At 40.0% G+C, this 20,307-nt stretch overlaps 1 protein-coding gene across 10 annotated transcripts in view; it reads left to right on the top strand.

Annotated features, from left to right (window-relative positions):
- frmd4a (FERM domain containing 4A) overlaps positions 1-20,307 on the top strand; it is a 221,781-nt gene that overhangs the window by 189,039 nt on the left and 12,435 nt on the right. For 7 of the 10 annotated variants that reach the window (XM_049483655.1, XM_022679567.2, XM_022679566.2 and 4 more), the window contains exons 12-19: positions 2,600-2,676; positions 6,541-6,682; positions 7,968-8,109; positions 13,344-13,477; positions 14,287-14,409; positions 17,811-18,042; positions 18,361-18,417; positions 19,336-19,573. In XM_049483655.1, coding sequence (XP_049339612.1) covers positions 2,600-2,676; positions 6,541-6,682; positions 7,968-8,109; positions 13,344-13,477; positions 14,287-14,409; positions 17,811-18,042; positions 18,361-18,417; positions 19,336-19,573 — 1,145 coding nt within the window. The remainder of the gene's footprint in view (positions 1-2,599; positions 2,677-6,540; positions 6,683-7,967; positions 8,110-13,343; positions 13,478-14,286; positions 14,410-17,810; positions 18,043-18,360; positions 18,418-19,335; positions 19,574-20,307) is intronic. The other 3 variants (XM_022679562.2, XM_022679560.2, XM_022679565.2) reach the window with 1 other exon arrangement.

Below are 20,307 nucleotides of genomic sequence, written 5' to 3'. Positions count from 1 at the left end.
TTTTTTGGTTTAGAACTATGTTAACAAAAAAGTGATTCATTGGGAAACAGGGTTTTAGAACTGACTGATATCAAAGTTCAGCATCTGTCATCAGAAAGAGACCAAACAAGAGGAAATCCTTTCAGACAAGGACAGATGAATCAGTCTTGCTGGATTGATTAAGTTTTTTAAGTTGGTAAGTTTTTTTTTTTTTTTGAGATTTCATGGGGTGTCCTTATTTTTTCACATGACTATATATTCTGCAGATCATGTGTATGTATGTTATGTTTGGGCAGTATAACAGTAATGCCCTATACTATGGTATTTACAAATGTTAATATTATCTCCTAATGACTACTGTGTTTTAAAATGTGTCCAATTTATGTTCTGTGTCTGTTTAGTGTGCATCCAAAACAGCAGTTGCAATTTTAGTGACGTGCTTTTTAATCAAAAGCTTCAAAACAGTTAAAAATACACCTAAGACCCTGCACTCGACTGTGTGCTCTCAGATATGAGGCTTTATCCTCTAAACCTGTGTGATTTGAGACTCAGTTAGCTGGAACACAATCTGTCCTGTGGCTTTTGGCCTGGCTGACTAGCCATTTTATCTAAGCTTAGATGGCAGGTTATGAGTCCAAACTCAAAAAAAAAAGAAACCTGTCAGATTTCGCCTTTCTGTCACTCCAGCACCAGTCACTTGGCTTTGCTCTCTCAGACACACATTTTAACCTTTAATATATATTCCGTAGTTAGTCAGCACCAGCTGCGCTGAGCTATTTAATACTCAGTGGATCTGTTGCTAGTTGAACTAACTAAGTAAAGGCTAGCTTTGAGATTGGGTTGCAGAACCTACACACCACAAACAACAGTCAATTGATTGAGTCATTTTTGACAAAGTTTAAAATCAGGGTTTCAGTCCAAAAGTGTTCTGTGGTAAAAATGCTATTAATGTAGCTAGCTAATGCTAACTAGTTTCTCTCTGAAGATTAAAAGTATTTTTTTCTTCCCAATTTAATTACCCAACCCACTCATTAGGACTCTCCCTATCACTAGTCATGCCCCAACACCAAGAAGGTGAAGACTAGCACATGCGACATCACCCTTTAGAGTTGTGCACTCTCAGGGCTCCAGTAGACGATGGCAAGCTGCATGAACAGGATTCGAGCCGGCGATCTCCTGATCATAGTGGCAGCGCTTAGCCTGTCGGACCACTCGGAGCCCTGGCAAAAACTTTTTGGCCTAAATCATCTCATAAATTTTTGGATTTTATTTTTATTGTTTCCTAGAAAAGTTGGAAAAATGAGTAAATGATAATCATGTTTTGAGTGCTTGATTTAAAAGTGTTCACTTTTTATAAATGGGACTTCAAATATACACTTTTTATAATGGGACTTATAAATGGGATTTCATCACTTTCTGTGTTAAACAATATTCACAGCAATTAAATATTTGTAACTGGTAGTTTAACATTCATTAAATGATTAAGTGTATGAAGTGTGCACTTAGCTTGTGAGCCTGTAAACAAACTGAGGTATGTATTTGATCATTTTTTGCTTTTGAAATATTGCAGGATTAGATTTTACAGAAGCCATGAAATCGCAGAACTGTATGCGCTAGCTTCACGTTCAGTTTATACTAATCTCTGCTCTCTCCAATAATATTTTTCAGACAGTATGATGATATGAAAAAATGAATACCACCCAGCCCGTGTGTGTGTGTGTGTGTGTGTGTGTGTTTTCTGAAGCAGATTACTGTTTAGTCTGAGGGAAAGTGAGCTCTGGAAGTGAACAGAAGACCACTTTAATCAGAACTCGTTGTTTTTAGTTGTGGAATATTTATTCCTCTTTCTCTTTGTCTCATCTGGTAAGAGCTGATGGCTACAGCAGTTCTATGCGTGTGTGTTATACACAAAACCGTATTGTGTGTGTGTGTGTGTGTGTGTGTAATGAGAAACAGAACCTGGCTTTATGAGTGAATGAAGAGAAAGGGGGGAGTGGAACAAAGCGCTGGAGAGTACAATATGGACACACTCACACACATACACGTCACTCTGAACCCTCTGTAGACCCCGCCCACACTCAGGCCACGGTGGGAGCAGGAAGTGTGTGTCCCAGAGGGAGGGCGGGATAGAGGGAGGGGGCTGGGGAGGGGGCTAAACTCCTCCCTCTCCTCCCTTCTGCACTCTCTGGCTCATTCCCCTTCCAAATACAGTTCTCTTAACTTTTGACACACACACACACACATACTCATGCAGTGAGTGCACAGTGTAGAACTCTTAAGGAGGATCTTCTACTCGCCCACACACTGGTTGCGTTCCCTGGGATGAGTGTGAAGAGCAGCACACAACTTTAAAAGGACAAAGAGGAGAGCGTTCAGCTTGGGGCCTGTGTAGTGGATTCTGTGTAGGAATTCTGGCCGTACTTGGCGGTGGTACTGTTGCTGGTGGCGATGAGTGTGTGTAGGAGTGTGTTGGGACACTGTCTTCCAGCGTGGATGGAGATTATGCTTTGAAGATCACAGGTCGAGGAACGCTGATAGATCTCTGGAGGAACGCTGATAGATCTCTGGAGGAACACTGTTGAAGCATCACGCCGTTCTTTCCGATCTGTTCTCTCCTCAGGTGTTTCAATGGAGGCAGCTGGAGAACCTGTACTTCAGAGAGAAGAAGTTCTCAGTGGAAGTTCATGACCCTAGAAGGTAAATTTATATTACAGACAGCACACACTAATTCACTCACTCACTCAGTACTACCTGTTACATCATAGTAAGTCACTACAATGGGTTTTCTGCATGGAAAATGTATTTAACTTTAGAATTAATACAAATAAACATGATCAGTGGTCAGAATATGCTGCTGGTCAACAATGCTAATGATTACTGGTTAGATGAACACAGAAAAGCACAGGTTTGGTTTCTCAGCACTGTGGACATGAATTCAAACATTGAATTGTGGAATTGTTTCATTACATCAAGTATTAATTGATTTGATTCAATAGCCATTGGATGGGAACAATTTTGGCTATATCATCCAGCCAGGTCAGATAAATACATCCATATGCACCAAGAAGTTTTATGCACTCTTGTTCATATTACAAGAGTATTACAGGTCTGCACATTTTAATTTTTTCATCATATCAACGTTTGGGGTTTATTTAGCCTAGTCCTGAACATTTTTTTTTTCGAATGAAGAATCTCCATTCAGAATGCTGGGTAGTCCAGGAGAAGGCTTATTTCCTGCCAAGAAACCGTCTTAAAAGGAATCCTGTACAAAGAATATGTGTTAATTTTGTGTTATTATATTATTAATATGTTAAACTCAGCACATAAAACATAAAATGCTCATAAAATCCTTGATTGAACATGTCATTCATCACCAAAAAAGTGTCCAAACTTTTGCACACTACTGTGAGAAAATATGTAAAGTCACAGTATAGTAAGTGACCTCAGTTCATGACCTCATATCCTACAGTAAATCACTCCACCACAGGCTGTAGGATGTGGTCAGAACCTTCACCCACGCTGTGCAGGAGTTCAGTGAATCAGATGGAGCAGTCTTGGCTCTTGTTGTTCTTGTTGTTTTGGCGATGGCCACGGTTGAGATTACTTATTCTGAGATTTATAACGTTAATAAATCGCAACAAGATCACAGAAACCTCCGATTCCCTCCAGGCCGGGTCAGCTTTAAGCTCGTACTGTACGTACAGTAAATACAGAGCCAGCCCTGCTAATGCAGTTCCGCTATTACAGTAATAACTGTATAATACAGTAATCTGCTCATAATGTGGGGAATGTTGATTGAAAAATGTTACACATGTTGGATGGTGAACTTTTGAACTTTTTACGAGTGATCTTCTCAGCTGGAGGAGAGCTGGAGCTGCGCTTACGTTCAGCTGTTTGTTATTTAATGGACGTCCTTTACATCCTGCGTTTCCTGTGTTCACTCGACCTAAATGGGGAAAAAAATATATAGGATCACAGCAGGAGCACATGAGCACTCTCTCTCTCTCTCCCTCTCTCTCTCCCTCTCTATCTCTCCTTTTCTCTTTCATTCCTCTCTCCTCTCTCCATTCTTTTCTTGTGCCATATTTTTTTATTTCACTTATTTCTTATTTTAATCTCTGTCACACTATTTTTCTTTCTTTTTCTCTCCATCACTCTTTCTCCCTTATTCATCCCATTTACCCCTTTTAATTTTACTTTTATCTTCTATTTATCTGATTTTTATTTTATATTTATTTTACTGTTTCCCTTCTTTCTCTTCCATCTCTTCTTTTCTTCTGTTCTTTCTATTTTCCTCTTATTTATTCTCTCTTCTTTCTCACCTCTCTTATATCTCTGTACCTCTTTCTATACCTTTTTTTTCCTCCTTATCTTTTTTCTGTCACTTCCCATTTTCTCTCTCTCTCTCTTACACTCACTCTCTCTTTTTCTTTTCTGTTTCTGATTCTCTCTTCTTCTTTCTCACATCTTTCTTCCTTTTTCTCTCTTGTATCTTTCCCCATACACTCTCTTTCTATCCTTCTTTCTCACCATCTCTGCCTTTCACTTTCTCTTCCCATTCTCCCTTCCTCTCTTTTCTACTTTATCACATTCTCTGTCTCCCCACTTTCTATTCCTCATTTCTTATCATTTTCTTTCACTTTCTCCCTCTTGTTTTCTCACCTCTTTCTATGTTCCATTTTCTCTTCCCCCACATTTACTTTCTCTTTGCCTCTCTGTTTCTCTTTTTCTCTATTTGTCTCCTGCCCTTCTCTATTCCACTTTCTACTTATCCCCTCTACCTATTCCTCTTTTCCCATCTCTGTCCTCCCTCTCTCTTTCTATTCCTCTTTCTAACCCCCCCCCTCTCTCTCTCTCTCTGTAGAGGAGGGTTTGGGTTCAGTCTGGTTTATATGAGCTCATCAGTGTTTTGGGGGCTGGTTAGTCTCTTTAGGAAAGCAGGCTGAGCCAAAAGCCACAGCGCACAGCCGGAGATGCTGACAGATAAACGGACTCAGACGCAGTGCTCAAACAGCCTCGTCTGCAGCGAGGAGGCCGGTGTGAGAAAGCGTATAGGTCTGGGGCTGGACACTGAAAGAGCAGTGAAAGATCAGTAATTATAGAGCAGCCATAAAAGTGACCAAGGCCTGGATTAACTGAATACATGTCGACATTATATACACTGCTTTTATAGTGTGGGAACAAACCCTGACTGACTAAAAGGAAATGTGTTACATAATACTGAATTTAAGAACAGTTCGATTTCTTTATTCTTTTTTATAATATGTATCATCACTATAGTGCAAAAAGCTTGTATCAACCTTTTAACAGTTTTCACATTTTGACATATAGGGAATCTGTTCTTTATTTGTGTCAAAATTGCATAATAAAAGGACAAATAGAAATGCTCCAAAATATTTTGTACTCTGTAGTTTTTTAATTCTTCAAGATGTCAGTTGACATTTTGGAGATACTAGGTATTTGTCTGACAGTGACAATATAAGTTTTGTTAATAGAGTGGTAATCATCTTGTTCACTCAGTCACACAGTTGTCCGCACATGGTGAGGAGTGGGGGCACAGGCTTCTGATAAAAGCAGCAGGCCGCAGCTCTTTATGTTTATCTTAGTTCTGTGTGTGTGTGCGTGCGTGTGTGTATTTATAGAGTGCTTAGGTCTTTTTTTAAACTTCAAATAGCACCAGACAGGAGCAGGACCATCTCTGACACAGAACACACACACGCCCACAAGTACATCTGCTCCAGACTGTAAATGGTGTGGGTATGTGGCCTGCGCTGTGTGTGGTATAGTGCTTACTTCCCGAAGTGGTCTTTCTTCTCTGGACTAAATAATCTAGTGCTGCTTAGAGTTGAGTGGTCTGGAGGCTTAGACCGAGTTTAGATAACCATAACCATCCACTGCACTGTCCACTGTGGGTGGTAATGCCTACTATGATGTAACAAAGAATGTTAAATGCCCACACAACTTTGGAAATGGAATGCTCCATCCATCTGGCACCTTCTATTAGGTCTGCTTAGACTCTAATAATTCAAATCTCCTTGCTATGAGCACACAAGCCATTATTCGTCCCCACTCACAAGATAACACCTCACATCTTATACAGTTGTGGTCGTAATGAACTTACATACTGCTGTCCCATGACTTCCCATGTCTGGACACACTTCTTGCATACTTCTCTTCACATGTTTCAGCTTAGAAAGCCAGGGTCAGAGATCAGAATCAGTCGTGCTACAGCGTATTTCAAGTATAGAAGGTCAAGTGCAATGCTGCTAGTATCAAGGGCCCGATACTAGCAGCATAGCAGACAGGTGCGGATAGTGAACCCGTAACCCTGTGATCCATAACCTAGTAATCTCCCCACTGCTTCAAAATAGTAACTGGTTTAAAAGATGGTTCATATTGTATTACAATTGCAGTGGATATAAGAAATGAGCATCTCAATCAGTCATTAGTGAAATAAAGTCATAATGCTAAACTGCTAAGCTAAGCTGCTGTCCTAAACACTGCGCTGACAGTGTAACTGTATTCAGTGAATATAAAGTCGGTTTGTGTTTGCTCCAACTGCAGGGCGTCGGTAACGCGAAGGACGTTTGGTCACAGCGGCATCGCCGTGCACACCTGGTACGCCTGCCCTGCCCTCATCAAATCCATCTGGGCCATGGCCATCAGCCAGCACCAGTTCTACCTGGACCGCAAACAGAGCAAGGTGTGTTTTATAAATTGCATCATGCACATTTTATTACTGTCCATGTCTCAGTTTTTCATTTTAAAGAGCCACTAAACTGTAAATCTAAAATTTGTTCCTTTAAAGTAATGAAGCATACCTGCTAAGTCCTGCTTAAATTTATTTTATAAACATTTCCTAACCTTTTAAAAACGCTTTTATTATGGTAATTTCCAACTCTGCAGTGCCCTCTCAGGTTCAACTGTGCTATAGGCGAGGATGTTGTGTTCGTGTACTTTGCTACGCAGACACATCACAATATGCACTTATCAGCTAATCAATAGTACCGTAGTATACTATTAGTATATATATATTATTACTAATAGTAATAATCAATAGACACACTGCTGCTGCTGCAGCTCAGCCAATCAGCTCCCCTGCCCTGCCCCGCCTCTAAACCCATACATCACCTAGTGCCCCTCCCAAAATACCCCTCCCATTTTTCTAAGCCTTTCAAATTTGAGCTGAAGGTGGAGTCAGCAAAAATTAGGGGATTTAGTGCCACTTAAAGCTTTTTTACATAATTTGAATCAAGAGCTGATTGATATAGCACAAATATTATATAATATTTAAAATAGATTTCCACAAAATGCACAATATTTATCGCAGTGCTTTGACACACATACAGTGACAAGTGCAGTGGCAGATGAAATTAGTCTATTTATAAATTTGAATGGACTATTTGGCTAGTTTAATATGCATATTTGCGCATAGTACAGTTTCAGTTTATTCCATTTTTGCTGCACAACATCTAATTAAACAGGCTTTTTTATGCTCCCTGTAGTGAAACATACAATTGAGTCCTAATGATATCCTTGGTATACTTAAAAAAGCACATTGCTGTCAAATAGAACAAATAGAAATGCTTCAAAAATTCTTTTACACTGATTGAAAAGGTTTTTTCCTTCTCCTGCAAAGCTGCAGTACTGGAGATTGGAGACAGACAGTATTAGCACAACAGTCACAATACCTGCAATATGTTCAAATAATTCACTAATGATCATTTCCTTTTCTTTGATTCTCTATTTGTCTAGACTAATGCAGATACACTCACTCAAATACCGATACACACTAATACACACTAATACACACATGCTGCTCTATGACTTTGCTCCGAGTGAGTACGAGGATTGAGTTACACTTTTAAAAGCTGTGGAATGTTCATCTCTCGGAAAATCCTGTCACACACTATATGCAGCTGGCTCGCCCGTTCACTGTCTGTCTTTTTAACTGTCTCTTTCCCTCCCTTTCTGTCTGCCTGTCCCAGTCTAAGATCCACGCTGCCCGCAGTCTCAACGAGATAGCCATCGACCTTACAGAGACGGGCACTCTGAAGACATCCAAGCTTGCCAACATGGGCAGCAAGGGCAAAATCATCAGTGGCAGCAGCGGAAGTCTTCTGTCCTCAGGTTAGTACACACACACACCATGTACACACACACAGAATTTTAATCAGTTTGTGTCTGACGGCACTTAATTTTCCAAATAGCGATGATGTCATTTGCTGAGAGGATGACATTGAAGCTTGTGTTGCTGGCAGGGGGTGAGGTGGGCATAGTGGGGGGTGGGGTGTATGCGTGTTTATTTCCCTCCCTTTATGTGGATGAAAGAGTGAGAACAACTCATCACACTGTTGTTTTTGGCAGCTCTCAGTGCTATCACTGTTCACATCCACACACACACTCACAGAGACAGAAAGAGAGGGGGGGGGGTAACTGGAGTTTATCACTCTTTCTCTCTTCATCTTCTTATTTGACATTATTTCAAATAAGAAGAAAAAATATGAGATCACTTAAAAATGACTTTATGAAATGAAAGTTTCTTTGATTTTACCAAATTGAAAACCTCCGGAATATAATCAAGATTAAGATGGATGATCACAAGCCATCAAACTAAGCTGAACTGCTTGTTAATTGCTTGTTAAGTTTTGCACCAGGAGTGGCATTAAGGTATCCAAAAGCAGTGTGTAAGGCTGGGGGTGGAGAACATGACAAGATGCATGAAAACTGTGATTAAAAACCAGGGTGATTCCACCAAATATTGATTTTTTAACTTTTAAAACTTTATGAATATAAACTTTTCTTTGCATTATTTGAGGTCTGAAAGCTCAGCATCTTTTCTGTTATTTCAGGCGTTTCTCAATTTTGCAAATAAATGCTCTAAATGACAATGGCGAATGATTTTTATTTGTAATTTGGTAGAAATGTTGTGAATAGTTTCTAGAATGAAACAACAATGTTTATTTTATTCAAACATATACCTGTAAATAGCAAAATCAGAGAAACTTCGGAACATTGCTGTGAGTATTTGATAAAAAATAAACTTTATCAGTATTGGTTAGAGGCTGGAGTTTTGGCTTCAGTTATAACTGTAAATTCACACAGTGAGAGGACAATGCTGATTTAGTGCTGTTTGTCTTCATTCAGACACATATAAGGCAGAGACATGGAAACTATGCAGAAATGTTATTCAGTTAGTAAAACGTGACATTTAAAAGTGTTTAAAATTAATTTTAGGTGAGAGAGAGGCCTACTATAACCAGTTTTGACATGGATTTTAGTTTTTTTTTTTTTTTGCCATGTCTTTACTGATATTTTAAAGATCGAAAATGCATGAAAATGACATGAAAATTTATTGGATTTATTGGTTAAAAAGTGTAGGAACCCTGACTATAAATAATAGGATATATATATATACAGTCTTCACAGCTTTCCTCTCTTAGATGCTCTTTTTATACCCTGTCATGTTAGTAAATTGCAAATTGCAGCCTGTTTTTGAGTTGCTGACTGGATACATAGAGCAAGATATGTGAGATGAGCTCACTAATGTGAATGCAGTGAGTCATCCTTAACGCTGTACTGTTAATTAGAGCAGATCGTCTGCACCCTAAAATGACCCAAAACAGTGTTGCACTGGATGCCAGAGAGGGTCCTTTGGAATTATGCCATGGAAGAGCAGTTTGGCAGTTTATTTGAAGGATTTTACAGTGGCTGGTTCTGTGAAACTCAATTGAAGCCGCTCAGTTAAAAGGTTCTTTAATGTGTGGTTCTTCTAACAGCACTTTTTGGCCCCTTTATCTACTGTACTCCACATTACACCCACAGATGTTGCAGCTATAATCCCAGCTATTCCCAGAGCGGCCTCGGTGCAGGGGAGTGGGCTTGAGGCCACTCCTCTATATTTAGTGTCTGTAAGGATGGACAGATTTAGGAGAGATGGATGGATAGAGGGAGGGAGAGAGAGAGAGACTGTTAGGGAGTGAGGGATAGAAAAGGGTGGAGGAGGCTGCCAGCTTTGTCCCTGCTTTCTAGAACAATACCCCTCTGTTCCACTGACAGAATTAGGCTGTGTGGGAGCAGTGGGTTCTTTCTTACTCGTATATTCATGCATACTAACACTAACACACACCCACACACATTTACACACACACACACACACACACACACACACAGCTTACACTTTAGAAGTTCACTGAAGGACATGGTTCTGTAGCTCTAGTGAACTTCGCCCAGTAATAGTCGCAGTGCATTTATCTGTGTTATGCTTAGGTACATAAAACTTGTGCACAGTGCTGTATATAGGGAGTTAATGTACTGTACATAGAGAATGGAAGAGAAGTTTCCATAGACGAGAAGAGTCCTTAAGGCCTTTCCTTTAAAGCAGCAGTCCTTATTTTTGGAAAGTGTGGAAAGGACAAAATTTTGCAATTAATTGGATCAGTGTGCCACTTTCAGCTACACTGATCATATAGGAGCGCTTAATAGTCCTGTTTCTCTGCATACTAAGGGTGGGCGATATGGTTAATATTATTACGATATTTCATTGAATTTTCATGATAACGATACTCTTGGCAATATGACAAAACACTGAATTAAAAAAAATGGATCAAAAAATGATTCTGAATGTCATGATACTAATAACGCACTCTATATATCTTCATATATGCAGGGTTAAGGTAAAATGAATGATACTGAAAAGATATGATCTGTTTCTAGTAGATATATAATTGGAAATGAGAATAGTGTGCTTTTTTTGTTGCTAAAAACAGCTAAAAAGTAGTACGCTAATGTGATAATTAGGAGTGGGTGATATAATGCAATATTATTGCATACGATACGATATGGCACACCCCTACTGCATACTTTATTAGTTACCACTTTAAAATAAGACTACCTTTATACAGGGTTTATAAATGGTTTAGTTTATTAATGGTTACTAATTAAGTTGTAAATGCCTTAAAAATCATTAATAATCAGTTATAACACATACGTAGAAATGTACGTAGACCTGTTGATTGCCAAATAGTGAACCCACAGCCACATAACTGATTATTAATGATTTTTAAGACATTTACAACCTAATTAGTAACCATTTATAAACCCTTAATAAAGGTAGGCTTATTTTAAAGTGGTACTCTTTATTATTCTCATTTCACCCTGTTGACAACTCTATTGGGTGACTATTTTCAGTTCAGCATGGATACTGTTGCGTTTAAAAACTCCAGCAGCACTGCTGTATCTGATTCACTCATACCAGCACTCCAACAACATGTACTCCAACAATACACCACCACCATGTCACTGTTACTGCAGTGTTCAGAATGATCCACCCAATGAACCACGCAAATAATACTGTGCTACTCTATGATATTCTATCCTATGGGGTCCTAAGCATTGAAGAACTGTGTAAAAGTAAATAAAGCAAATAAAGTATGCAGAGAAACAGATACAGAATAGCAACATGCTATTCTATATTCTTTATGGTCAGTGGAGCTCAAAATGTTGCAGATACAAGAAATATTGTGAAAATTGAGACATCAAAACGCAAACTCAGTCTTAAGCCTCTCATTTATGCAATGATAAACCAAAGAAATGCGGAATTAAAATACTGATTAGAGCTGTTGAGCTGAGAATCACCAGTTTCATTCTTATCACACTGCACCTGTTCCACACCACACTGCGCGTTTTAAAAGTACCTTTCTGCATGCAGGTTTAATTCTCTTTATCCTATGGACTTTCTCTTTAACTGGCAGAAAAGTGGATCCTTATCCAGCTCAGTGGAAACTCTATTACCATTCTCTTCCCTCTCTCTCTCTCTCTCTCTCTTGCTTTCTCTAACACTCATGCAAGCCTTAGAACTCCTCAGGATTCTTTTATTCCCCCACTTCTGAATGTCTATGGGAACACCCTGCCGCTTCTGAGTTTTCACCGATGATTAATGAGCCGTTGGCTTGAGGGACCAGGCCATTCATTTACATTTCCTGCAGATTTGAGAACATACTTTAGATTAAAGCTGAACAAGTATTTCAGAATGTCAGCAACAAATTCCATTTATCTACACACACATACATACACACACACACACTCTCTGTCTGGACTCTAGTGACCGAGGTCATGGCCACTCATTTATAAGCTGACCCGTCACTAATTCTCAGACAACTCCCTTGTCTACAGCTCTTTCCACACACAAACAGACACTCACGCTCTGTTGACCCCTAAGCCCTGTCTGCAGCCCTGAAAAAATGACCCTGTGACCCCTCACTGCCACACACACACACGCACACACATGCCCAAACACACACATACACTGATATATATGCAGCTGTGCTGTGCTGGTCAGCAAGTCTGCCCCAACGGAGGGCAGGAAATTGTCCGTCACGCATAACAGCTTCTTCTGATAGGACTGAAAGCTTTCACACCACACACACAAACACACACACACACACACACACACATTCACACCCACCGATACTCTGAAACTGTATTGTTTTCCTTTTGAACTTTTGTGTAATTACTTTCTCAGTTAACACTCAGTTATTAGTTAGTGACTAATTAATTTGCAGGTGGGATAGTGTAGTGAATAACATCACCATACCTTGCACATGCTAGACTGATGCCACTCTACAACAGGGCTGAATTTTGGTTTTCTTGCATGCATACACAGTTGTTCTCATTTAATGTTTTCTTTATTTTTTACACTGTACATTTAATATTTAAGACTATATTATTAAGACTATATACACACAGGCACACACACTCTCAGACACACACTACCATACTCTACTACTTACTCCCCAGCCCACATGGGGCCTCTTTTAAACAATGTACCCTTGTTGAACTTCTTCAGTCCGGAACTGCTACTAAACACATCGGTACACTCTGTTCACTCTGTACAGTGTGTCCAATAGGTGCGGGTGGAAGAATGGCCACACAAACACACACAAACACAGTTCCACTGAGAAAAGGTCAGACTCATTGTTCAGTACTCGTCTGAAGTTGTTAGGTTTGTTTGCCCTTTAGAATATTCCCAATCTCTGACCTTTCTGTTTCTATGACCTATTCTTGCACATACACACACACACACTAAATGGAGGGTGGAATTATACCCGTCTTGCCCTCGTCTGGCATTAGATTAGACATGGTGCTAATATGTTTAGGCTTATCTTCTTCAGAGTCCTTTTCTATTGGCAGTACTTCTCTGCAATGACTAAACAGCAGTGGGTACAACTTACTGTAGCTGTGCAGAGTATCTGAATTCATTCAGTGCAGTGGGTGTCCACAAACACATGGAGACGCAGGAGATTTGTAGTGTGAGACTATGAGATTATGTATATGTATATATGTGTGTGTTCTTGTGTATGCAGGTTCTCAGGAATCGGACAGTTCTCAGACCGCTAAGAAGGACATGCTGGCAGCTCTGCGTGCCAGGCAGGAGGCTCTGGAGGAGACACTGAGGCAGAGGATAGAGGAGCTGAAGAACATCTGCATCAGAGAAGCGGTGAGACACATTGATTTTTACGTATTTGACACTTCCTTACAATATACACTCATATCTGCACATGAGGGCTGAACGATTAATCGTTTTTAATTGGAATCGCGATTTGAAAGGATGTGATTTTTCAATCGCAAAAGCTGCGATTGGATTTAGCCAATAGCCTGCAAGTAAGTGTGTAAAAAAGACGCAGCCTGCTCTTCAGGAGATGCATTTGTATTCCGTAGAGTGCTAGGGAATTGTAGTCTTTGGGCTCATATTCACTCCCGTGCTCAGTGGGAATGAAAGGAGGTGCAGAATGAGCCATGGTTGGCGTGACAATGTCTTAATATTTATGTCTTATCATTTAGTTATGTCCAGTAATAAATAAAAGCTGTAACACAGTGATAAATGTGGTTTGAAGAGAAAAAAATAAAGATTACTACATAAATGTATATAATGTATATACACACACACACTCACACACACACACATGTATATATTTGTTCCCCTTTTTTTTTTTTGTTGTTCCTTAAAATTTTTAAATAAAACTGACAACCGCATTTAATCTGAGAACCCTGGGAATATTTTATGTGGAAAGAAGTTTATAATTATGGTTGATAGATATGTTAACCACTAATACAGGTTTAGTGTTTAATAGGTTAAACATAATCTCAATTTAAATCGCAAAATTCAGTGGAAAAATCGCAATTAGATATTTTTTGTCCAAATCGTGCAGCCCTACTTCACATACACAAACTCTAGGTTCAGATCCATAATGTGTAGCCTCTTCACAAGGCAGATTGAGGTTGGACACTGTATGTTTTGTATTTTAGGAGCTGACAGGAAAGCTGCCTAAAGAGTATCCTCTAGATCCAGGAGAGGAGGCCCCCACAGTACGACGCAAAATCGGCACAGCCTTCAAGCTGGATGAGCAGAAGATCCTTCCCAAAGGCGAGGTGAGATATCTCCCCTGTATCCCCTGAACTGTAACATCACTGGGAATTCACAGCAGGTAAACTGGGAGTTTACACAGCAGGTAAAAGTGACCTAAATTTTGATCAGATCTGGTGTATTTTAGGCTGTTCGCTTTATCTTTTAATGTGACCTATATCAGCTGTATCATTTGTCGAAACAGTCTATATTGATGTGCATGTGCAAAAGGGCATGTGCTTCATGTGAAGTTTTGATTTTGCAGTCTCCAGCATCACAGGAGCTATCAGAGAGGTCCAGAACTGTGCATAATACAGAGAATGCACAGCATGCAAAGAATGTTAGCTGTTGTGAGGTTGTTATTCCACCACTGAACACTCACTGCTCACTCACTGCTGTCATCCATTTTTCTTTTCTTTATGACCATTTTTTTTTACCCTTTTCCTAGAGTATAAATTCAAATCTGACTGTTAAGACTAGTCAGATATGTAACTGATTTCAGTACAATGTATATTAAAGTGTCCCTGATTGGAATTGACACTGTCAAATTCAGTGTGTTGTTTTCCATTCACACTGCCACAAAAATTGGACATCTGTGTCGCATATGGCGAAAATATCCGATTTGGGCCTCTTTTACCTGCTGTGTAAACATGGCCACAATTACCCACTTTCCACTGGACTGCTTTTACTGTGCTGTAGGTGCTGCAAAAATATCTCCTCCTTTTATATTCTTCCCTTTTTACCGGAATCAGACTTTCCACAGACTTTGTAAGCGTGTGTGTGTCTATAAATAGCACTACAGTCCCCTGTCTGGCATGATTCAGAGGAAGTGGTGATAGTGAGCGCGTTGATTCTGAGCCAGTAGAGCAGAGTTACCATGTTGGGCAGTGTGCAGGATGAGTGTGTGGATGAGAACCTGTGACGCAAGTAAAAATAAAAGTGGAGGCAAGTCTAGGCAGATGTTGGTTGATATAACGGACCAGTGTCTCAAAGGCTTACCACATGTTTCATATACAAATAGTGTACTATATGCCATATCCTGAAAAGATAAACATGAACCTGTTAACACCAATGCCAGATATGGACTATGCAGCAGTAGACCTGTATTTTCTGGCATAATGGTGCTCCAATATCTAGTAGAAAGCCATCTCTGTGCAGTAGAGACAGTTACTTCAACAAAAGCCGCATAAACTCTGAATGAGCAGGTGACCCAGTATCATGTTGTGAATCTAGCGAACAGGGTTTAAACACAGTTTAAAATGTACCACTCTCTGCCACGAATTCATAAAGTATTATCAGCCTGTAGCCTGCTGCTAAAGCCGACCGGCACTACTGGAGCAGCATTAGCATTAGCCACTAACCGTGCTAAGCACCAGCTCTTTCACCATTCAGAGGTAATATATTTGACTGTAGTCTGCATTAGTGTTGCAGCGGTAACCGGTTTCACGGTATACCATGGTATTAAAATGCACGGTTATCATACCGTGTGTGTTTGCTTATTACCGGTAAAACGCAAGCCAGCGGAGAAACTCACCCGCGCATGCGCAATTCTGCTCCGCTTCAGCTGCTCAGCACACAGCGGTGAGAACAGCAGAAAGTGCATCTGACTAAACAAATCTCCGTCCGCCTAAAAAAAAGGCTAAACTAAAATCAGCAGTGTGGGACTATTTCAGATATCCGCCGAACGCACCCGAGGATGGTTATCCGATTTGTAATCAATGTCACAGCTAAAGGTGGACATACGTCAAACCTGTTCTCCCATCTCCGAGAACACCACCCCGCTGTGCAGCGCAAAGTATGTGTTTAGTTTATAATTTTAATCTGAACCTAAATAAACCTCTTTGTAGTCGTGCACAACCCATGAGTTATCCGAAATTTGGGCACGCAGGTACAGGCGTGAAGTGCGTGCTACGACGGATTCACGTGTCCGTGTAAAGGTGCTCGCCGGACTGGATGTGAAAGATGCCATTCATTTACATGCGTTCATTTTCAATTCTGACGTGCCTGTTTTTCATATGTTAAAACCAGACTCGGTGTGAAAGCCTTAAAATAGAAATCTCTATTGTGAGGATCATGTCAGAAATAAATCCCCTCTTTCTGCAGTATCTGGTTATATACCAACTTGGCAGTAAAACGAACGTTTACAACAGTTGTTGATCAGACACTGACCCAGGCTCAGTATACCAGATATTAAATAATTTAAACTTAAATAATTGTACTGAATATTTTAAATACAGGATCTTTACTTCTTAGAGGACATGTAGTGTGTGTATGTATGTATATATATATATAATTTTTTATTTTTTTTATATATACAATCTTAATGCCCTTAAGAGTAGTGGAAAAACCTGGTTTCCTTCACCTGATGGTGTACAGCTTATTTTTTTTAAGGAGACATTAAAATTATAATTGTTCCAGGTTTCTACAATAAATAGTTAATTGAACAAAAAAACTTTGTTGTAATTTCTTTAAGGGTCAGTTTAATAATATATGTAACAAACCGTGATACCGTGATAACCGCGATACCGCAGTATTTTCTGAGACGGTTATCATACCGTGAAAATCTCATACCGTTGCAACCCTAGTCTGCATGTTTACTGTGTTGAAACAGCAGCTGTTAGCAGCTAATGCAAATGCTGCTGCACCCAGCTTTAGTTGAAAGCTTTTACTCACCCAAATAAACAGTTTTCAGGAGAGAAATCTGGGTAGATTAACATCCAGTGCTCGTTTAACTTTAAAAGAAAATTTTATTTTTAGAAGTTTTTACAGTTTTGTTTATTTAGTCACACTGCAACAAGACCTGCTGAATTATAAGGAACACATGGCAGCACCCCTGTTCCTTACTAGTTTCTCTTAAAATGTGCCCTATAATCCAGTGCATCTTATGCATAAAAATAGACCAGAAAATAGATGTTCATTGATAGTGTGCCTTAAAATGTGAAAAAATATGTTACTGTGTTTTTTGAGAACTGCTGTCATATTTCTAAACATAATATTACAGTACTTGAATAAATGTATTTGTTTGAGTTGTTTATGGGATTCGATGCTAATCCAATCACAATATGGCCTGGGGATGTTTACGTCTTGATTTTCATGTTTTTCAGGGAGATTCAAACAAGACCTAATCACCATAAATAGACATTAATTTTACGGTTTAAACAGGCTCTCCGTTTCCTCCCCTTTGAAACAATGGTAGACAGTGGGGTGCCTTAAGCGTGTGTGTGTTATTATGTCTATGGGGTGTTCCTTTCCTGAACTTGCTGTGTTGTTGTCGCTCTGAAAGTGGTTTGGCTGAGTTCTAGAGAAAGATAAGAAAGACTAAGTGTTTGTTTTGGCCCATTTGGCTGCCTTTTTATGGTTTTATGGGTGTTAATGTGTGTTCTTATCTATCTGTATTTTTCTCTGTGTGTGTGGGGGGGGGTGTTAGGAGGAGGAACTGGAGCGCTTGGAGAGAGAGTTCGCTATCCAGTCTCAGATCACGGAGGCGGCACGTCGCTTGGCCAGCGATCCTCACGTGAGCAGCAAGAAGCTGAAGAAGCAGAGGAAGACCTCGTACCTCAACGCACTGAAGAAGCTGCAGGATATTGAGAACGGCATCAACGAGTACCGCGTCCGCTCTGGAAAGAAGCCCACCCAGCGAGCCTCACTCATCATAGAGGGTAGGTGACTGTGTGTGTGTGAGTGTGTGTTGGGCCTGGGTACGGGATGTCATTAAGCGAGCTAATGAAGTCCTGCCCTGTGGAAGCCCTCCCACAGCTCTGTACTACGAGTTGTAAAACAGCATGAATGAAACCTCCACTGAGGTCAGAGCTGGGTGTGAAATTCATTTAACACACACACAAACAAGTGTGTTCACCCCTGGAATACCAGGATAAAGACATGTTAGCCTGATCATTAGCAGCCTACCTGAAGTGTGTGGAGAGGTGAGAATGTGCTGAATAAAGCTGAGCGCTGTGTGTTCTTTCTCTCTCCTGCAGAAGCTAATATTGGCTCAGAGGACAGCTCCCTGTCTGACGCTCTGGTGCTTGATGATGGTGAGTTATCTGCACCCCAGTAGAGTTCGACAAATACACACACACACACTTACACACGCATTTGTTTGTTTTCTGTCTATGTCAAGCTGATGCTCTTCGTTTAACACAGTGAATTAAGCATGTCATAATAGTTACATTATTGATCTATTGATCATAAAATATTTGGACATGCTGAACTCAATATCGCTCAGAATATGTTTTGAAGCAAGGAAAGCTCATTAACACGAATGAGCCAATATGCTGATGTTTTTATTTTATTTAGAATATTTAGTAGTATATACAGTACATTCCAATTAAATTGTCTGAATATCCCAAATAGTTACAATAATTGCTATTATATCAGTGTCGTAGAATGTCTTAAATTGTCTTAAATATATTACTTAAGTTATTTCTAGGAAAATCTATCATCCAAACAAAAATACTTGTAATGACAGGCCCAGGAAGATGCTTCAATGGTGCATGGTGTAATTTTTGAGATTACTATGGTATTTCAGGTGGTTACAATGGTGTTGCTTAGTGGTTGCTTTGGTATTGCAGGTGGTTGCTATGATGTTATGCTCTTGCTATAGGGGTGCTATAGTGTTTTATAGTGGTTGTCATAGTATTTCAGACAGTTGTAGTGGTGTTGCGTAGTGGTTGCTTTGGTATAGCATCTATCTATCTATCTATCTGTCTCTCTGTCTGTCTGTCTGTCTGTCTGTCTCTCTGTCTGTCTCTCTGTCCATCTGTCTGTCTCTCTGTCTGTCTCTCTGTCTATCTATCTATCTATCTATCTATCTATCTATCTATCTGTGACAGTTGCTATGTGTGCTTTGCAGTGCGCAATCATAATAAGTAATAAATGCAACCACATATAATCATTCCAGCCTGTAGGTACAGTGCACACACTCTTTTCTCACTATTTTCACTCTTTTCCAGATGACCCCCAGGTGACAGGAACCCCCAACTTCTCTCCAGTCGCCTCCCCCCATAAAGGCCTCCCTCCTCGGCCACCCTCCCACAGCAGGCCCCCTCCTCCGCAGTCTCTGGAAGGACTGAGGCACCTGCACTACCAGCGCAGTGACTACGACAAGTCTCCAATCAAACCTCGCATGTGGAGTGAGAGTTCACTGGATGAGCCCTACGAGAGGGTGAAGAAACGCTCCTCCCACTCCAGGTGCGGACCAATCACAGTGAAGTGATAGGCAACCATAGTGACTGTACTTGTTCTAGAAGCACAGATGGAATTTAGCCTCCTCATTTAACCCATCTGTGCTGTAAATACACACATACAGTACCAGTCAGTCAAAGGTTTGAACACACTTTTTCTTTCAGTGTTTTGATTTTTTTTTTCTGCATTATAAATGAATACTGAAGTCATCCAGACTATGAAGGAACACGTTAGGGATCATGTAGAAAATTAAATGTGTTAAACAAACCAAAATAGCATTTAGGTGCTCTTATCTGGGGGCTGTTAACTTGCGGTTTCTGAGGCTGGTAACTCTGATTAACTTATCCTGTTCAACAGACGAAACTCTTGGTCTTTCCCCTTTTCTGGGGCGGTCCTGATGAGAGCCAGTTTCATCATGGACTTTTGATGGTCTTTGGGCTGTACTTGAGGATAATTTCAAAGTCCTTGAAATGTTTCAGACTAACTGACCTTCATTTCTTAAAGTATTTATTCCTTTACTTAGTTGAGTAGTTTTTGCCATAATATGGATTAGAGCATTATTCAAATAGAGATATTTACTGTATACCAACTCTACCTCTCCACAACTTTACAACCGATGCTCTCAAACACATTAAGAGATCAAGCAATTCCAAGTAATTAACTCTTGACGAATTCAGCACAGCTGTTAACTGAAAGCCTGAATTCCAGGTGACTCGCCCTCATAAAGCTGACTGAGAAAA

Source organism: Astyanax mexicanus, chromosome 9 (genome assembly GCF_023375975.1).
Source record: "Astyanax mexicanus isolate ESR-SI-001 chromosome 9, AstMex3_surface, whole genome shotgun sequence".
In the NCBI taxonomy this organism is placed as follows: domain Eukaryota; kingdom Metazoa; phylum Chordata; class Actinopteri; order Characiformes; family Acestrorhamphidae; genus Astyanax; species Astyanax mexicanus.
This window is presented reverse-complemented; position numbering and strand designations above follow the sequence as displayed.